Source organism: Amphibalanus amphitrite, unplaced genomic scaffold (genome assembly GCF_019059575.1).
Source record: "Amphibalanus amphitrite isolate SeventyFive unplaced genomic scaffold, NRLGWU_Aamphi_draft 000064F_arrow, whole genome shotgun sequence".
NCBI lineage: Eukaryota > Metazoa > Arthropoda > Thecostraca > Balanomorpha > Balanidae > Amphibalanus > Amphibalanus amphitrite.
This window is the reverse complement of record NW_024881560.1, coordinates 703,398-709,181: the sequence shown is the minus strand read 5'-3', so window position 1 is coordinate 709,181 and position 5,784 is coordinate 703,398. Positions and strand designations below refer to the sequence as shown.

At 48.7% G+C, this 5,784-nt stretch overlaps 1 protein-coding gene across 1 annotated transcript; it reads left to right on the top strand.

Moving 5' to 3' along the window:
* Positions 1 to 669: 669 nt before the first annotated feature.
* Positions 670 to 4,998, top strand: LOC122378744. Its single transcript, XM_043360199.1, has 3 exons — positions 670 to 1,176; positions 3,298 to 3,523; positions 3,943 to 4,998. The coding sequence occupies exons 1-3, from the start codon at positions 1,104 to 1,106 to the stop codon at positions 4,745 to 4,747; spliced, it is 1,104 nt and encodes a 367-aa protein (XP_043216134.1). The 5' UTR covers positions 670 to 1,103; the 3' UTR covers positions 4,748 to 4,998.
* Positions 4,999 to 5,784: the final 786 nt, after the last annotated feature.

Below are 5,784 nucleotides of genomic sequence, written 5' to 3'. Positions count from 1 at the left end.
ACACTTGTTCATCTTCCCAGACTTGGTAGAGACGGTTCTTCTCAGGAAAAAAAGGCTTAAAACCTCGCACTTATACAGGGGTTGGATGGACCTCCTCTCCCTCGGTTTTTCGCAAATAAATCGCGTAAAAAGCTGCCGATTGCGACAAAACTTACAGCTCTCTTAATTCTAGCAATGTTTCATCTCCCTTAAAAATTTGACGACTTTGACATAATGGCGACTGACCTATAACCTGTTACATTTGACCCCTGCAAAAATGTTACAATTGTCCCCGTCGCGCCTTGACATATTTTAGACGAAACTGGCGCATAAAGATGTTGCATGTACAGCATTTAATGCTTTCAATTTATGGACAACAAGCCTGCCAACGCTTACACAAAGTCTGAAGTCGATATCTTTTCAATGGCGGGAATGAGCTAATCAAATATAACGGTATAAAAATTTATAAAATGCACTCAAAAACACATTACTGTGCACAGCCATCGACATACCCGGCACTTTCGCTTCAAACTCCGTTGGGAAAGGCAGTATAGAATTACGCATTTTCGGTCTTAACATTAGCGCATTCTATTGGTAAGTTTATGAATTATTAACACTGTTACAATTGCCCCGTGTTACATTTGACCCCGCTCTCCCGATACCTACCTACCTACCTCCCTATGCCTCCTAGCTTTCAGCTTACGTGGCACATAGCTGCAGCTTACCTATGGGTATGCCTCATTTATCGAATTATCAAATATTATTTTCGATTAAAACATTGGAATAAATTCATGAAACTAAGATCTTTACTGTAAAAGTGATTTGGTAACATAGGTACAGTTAGTCAAGTTTGGTACATTTCCAAGATGACCCGTCGTGAACATGGCTAAGACGTAGAAGCAGTTTTATACTGCAGTCAGTGAATAGCCCTCATTCCATGGCATTCACGTGGTTGGATCACACTGACCCTCTGCTGGGCTGTTCGTATAGGGGCCGGTGGGAGGGGTGGGGATGCAGGAGTGGTGCGTCACGGGTGTGGCTCGGCATCAGTTCGCCAATGAGTCGGCAATGCGAGGTACCACGATAAAACGGCGTGCCGGCGGGAGCTGTCGCAGAGTGACGCCATGGCAGCCCCGGTCGGCAGTGCGATGCTCCTCTCCTGGATGGCCCTTCTGGGCCTCCTGGGAACGGCCACAGGTCAGTGCTCTATGACTTGTTTAGTTATTTGTTTTAATATTTTGACGGGAATGAACTGAACTTCTAGGAAAATTTCGAGAAGGTGACAGGTTTTAGTTGTGTCTGCCACCGGCTGCCTATTACCGCTCCAAACTCTTTAGGCCAGTGAAGTGACCACTCAGTTATCTACATACATATATCTACATAGCCATATGGGAGGAACCGTTGTCCGTTATTGCCGTCAATGGTGGAAAGTGAGCGCCGAATTCGCCCGAGCAGGGCTTCCATTTCCTTTCTGCGTTTTCAGAATAATAGGTACAGTCCACAGCAGAAGTAATGTAAGGTTTCAGTCATGGGTATGTTCTGCTTCTGAAGCTTAGGAACGATTAGCCAGACTACAGTGAAACTTTGAATGTAGCTTATATGTATACCTAGTCACCCTTGCAGCTGCAACTTTAGCTACTGACATCTTCTTTTCGATCACTCCGCATTAAACAATCGCCAGTCAAAGCCAACCGTTGAGATTGGTAAAACCCTACATTACTTTAGCGGTGGGCTGTACCTATAACAGCCCTCATCTTACTGCGTGGTAGGTATTCTTTTTTAGACGAAAGCGATAATAGCTCGAGGGCTATGTTTTCAGTCGATCGGAATTCATAGCACAGAGATGTGCCATGCTCGACACTTTCGACTGGGTCCATCATTAAATAACTTATAGGGGAAGCGGGGGTAACACCGCCCCCCTAAGCTTTTCGCCAAAATGAGAGAATATGTGTGAAGTCTCTTGGTAGTTATTGTTTTGGTTACAATATTTAAACATTTTCTCACGTGTTTTAGGTACTTATTTTGCATGCTCCTAAAAGGTTTTCATGTATCACGACTTTTAAAAATACCTTGCATATTTGCTGCCTACAAATTGTGTGGGTAACCCCGCCACCGGTGTTGATGTTAACCCAACCCATTCCTACGAAAGCTTTTAATTGTTCAGAGATCGTGTGCGATGAGTTTCCTGTCGGTAAGTGGTAATTTTCGCAAATAATCGGTAATGGACACCTAAATAGGTATAGGCTCATCAGCTGTTTGCCAGTTTTATACAGCTGGCAAGTGCTTGGTCGGGATGCATGAAAAATATAAAGTAAAAAATCAAATAAGTTGCTTATTCCCGACTTAGGAACATCTACGAACATAAATAAAGCGTGTCTTTGGAGTTTCATCACTTATCACGCTACAAACAGGAAACACCGCAACCTCAATTGGGGTAACACCGCCACGGGGTGGCGGTGTTCCCCAATAAGTGATCACAAGCAAAAATCGCCAGCGGTAAGAATGTACTACACGGTTCAAGCAAACTTATATTACTGGACAAAGCCGATCAGTTATTTTTCGATGTAATCAAGTAAATCAAAATGAGTCTCTACTTAAAGACATTCAAAAGTGCTCCCAACTCATCGAATTTTTATAAGAGAATGTGCATTTTTCTTTAAATGCCCACATTTAGCTTCGATTACACTGAAACACCGGAACACAAATCAGAAGACGCTTACCTGCGTGCGGTCAATAGGAAATAACGGATTTTTACACTTCACATTTCATACTTTCGCCGCCAGATGGGGTGGCGGTGTTTCCCACAGTGGCGGTGTTACCCCCGCTTCCCCTACAGTACACAAAGTGCTGGCAAGAAAAGACCAAAGTTTGTTTTGGGGCAAATGTAAACTATCATGTATTGTGGGCAAAATGTGTGGAAATTTTATACCATGATGAGCCCAATCTAAAATATGAAGCCTCACGCATCTTGGTGTTACGATTTTCGAGTGACAGATAGCATAGTTTTCGAGTTACCTATCATCGGTTTTGTCGAAAAAAAAAATACAGTCCAAGCAGTGAGATGAGGGCTGTAAGTACCTACTTCCAACGTAAGACGAAGCTTCCAAAATTAGCGGTGTGCCGTTGCACTTATCTGCAAAAATTCTTTTTCTTTTTATTTTTTTTCTGATAGGCTTTAATCACTCAAATCAAATCGCAGGCCGAAACTGATGCCAGCTGGCAGCCTTTCAGTCAGATCACTGAGGATACTGATGTCACATGAAATACACAAATCTCCCGTCTTCTTAACCGACATTGAACCGGTCTATTCTGCGGCAGCGTTCTTCCGTGAGTTCAGTAAGCCGACGGTGACGTCGCTGTGCTTCCTGGATTCGAACAGCTGCGTTCCGGCCAACTTCACCTCGGAGCTGCCCACCACCGTCACCGACGCCGTGAGCGCGTGCATGCCGCGTCGCCGCTTTGGCCGCTCCCCGGCGTGGGGCCGGCGGAGTAGCGCCTTCAGACTCGGCGGCAAAACCGACAAGCTCAGCTGCATCGCCACCCAGTGAGTGAGGCTGTTTGCTCAGTCCTGAGATCAGACATCAGACGCGCATACAGCATTCTGAATGTTGAATGATAGCGTTCAATATGAGTAACCAAAGGGAGGGAACAATTTATACACGGCATGCATGCCAATAATCTTCATCCTGGATAATTTTCGGAATGCTAATTACCTTATGGACACCGGGCAGAGCTGCGTTGAAAAGAGACGAACTAAAAACTCGGATGCATTACAAGGACAAACACATGAGGAGCGTACATGAGGTACCGATGCTTATATTGGGTGCGATTGGACCGCTCTCATTCAGCTCTCATTCAAATATCACGTTTAAATATATATTTCATTACTCATTGCTCAATGCTCAATGTATGCTCAATGTCCATGCTCGACCGACTCTGACGGGTCGCTGCGCGTGTCCACAGGCTGAACATTACCAGCGACACGGGCGTGGACGCAGCGGCTCTGGACACGGTGATCGAGTCCCTGTCCAGCAACACCACCTTCACCGACCAGCTCAAGGCCAGCGCCGACTCCTGCATCGCCGCCATGAACACCACCCTGACCGCGGAGCAGCAGCGTGTCTACGTCCTCACCTGCCTGAAACTCAGCCAGAAGAGCGACTGCAAGCGCCAAGACGAGAACACCACTCTCTGCCTTAACGCCAAGACACTGGTCAAGTGCCCACTCGGCATCCAGTCTCTGGTCGACCTGTCCACCTTCTTTACCTGCAAGATGCAGGCGAAGGCGTCAATCGGTATCAGCATGTTCACGAGCATCTTCAGTGGCGACTTCTCCAGCTCGAGTATCTCCGACAGCCTGTGTCCGACGCTGGAGGAGGGCGCCAAGGCGGCGGCCAACTGCTCGCTGCAGGCGGCCGGCCTGGCCAGCGGCGACACGGTAGACCTGACGGCCGTGCAGACGGCCATCACCGCCAGCGCCACCACCACCGACTCAGAGAAGGCGCTCCAGCAGACCGTGCTGAGCACGTGCCAGGCCAACGGCGCCGACACGGTGGACGCGTTCCTCGACTGCTGGGCCACCGAGTCGGTCGACGGCTGCGTCACCAGCATCGCCGAGCGGCTGGCGACCGGCAGCACCAGCCGCCGGACCGGACGGATGCCGGGCAGACGCCGCTCCGGTGGTGGGCGCCGCCGCTTCAGTACTGGTGGACGACGCCGCTTCAGTGGAAGCCGCCGTTCCAGCAGACGCACGGGGCTCTTTGGCTAAGCGGCAAAAAGCTCTTTACTGAGGGACTAGCGCACTGTGCACGTTTGGACGCCACCTGTCCAAAAGCTCCTGTGGTGAAGAACGTCATGTATTCCTGGCAAATACTTGCCGTTGTTCGTCTTCCCCGCCAGTCGTCATTCGTTGCACCGGCTGTAAATCATGATTCATAAGCACAAACGATCTGATTAGACGACTTCAACAGTTAATGGAAAAAGTTGAAACACAATAAAATAATCATTTTGGTCTACGCATTTCACTTTTGGGCAGATAACATTGGGTTTGTTAAAAGTGAACTATTTCCTTTAAGTCTGAGCTTAGATAGCGCACTGCAACTGGGGTAGGGTGGGGTCAAGGCTGTATCCGAATCTACATAATGATTCCTGGGACCGTCAATATACGAAAGACTGAAATGCGTATGCGTATGAAATGCGAAATTAGTTTGCATCCAATTGCCGTTTTCTGCTGCTGCAGCCAGTGCTGCCAAATAGTAGGTACATTCCACAGATTGAGCCCGTAATCCCAGAGGAAAATTGGCGGACGTCTCAGGTTACCGGCTGACATTAGTCTCATGATCCCCAAGCAGTCGTCACTGATCTCAGTCTTCTCAGACGGCCGAACTCGCAACTAAGCGTCCATGCGACAGCTCGAAGCCCAAATGCTTTGGTATAGCATGCTCGGTGCTCCATCCAAGAAGAGTTGTGCCGTACCACCTAACTTAACGTATCCACCAACAATATTTTACGTCGCTGGAACCGACTTCTCTCCATCCCCCTCCCCCCACAACAGCGCGACAGTTCCGACTTTCCAAAACTTCCCTGCCTCAACACAAGACAGACTTATCGCCAAGTCAAGCTTCCGACGTCACACAAGCGGTTCCGCGTCGTTCTCCACACTGGTTCCGGTGCCAGGCGAGTGCCGAGTGCCTCGGAAGTCGGAACTCCCGCTCCAGCGCTGGTGTGACGTCAGCACTCCTGGTGTGTCGTCACCGGGTCTGGCCGTGACGTCACGAGTGATCGCCGCCGCGCGGTGACCGGCGG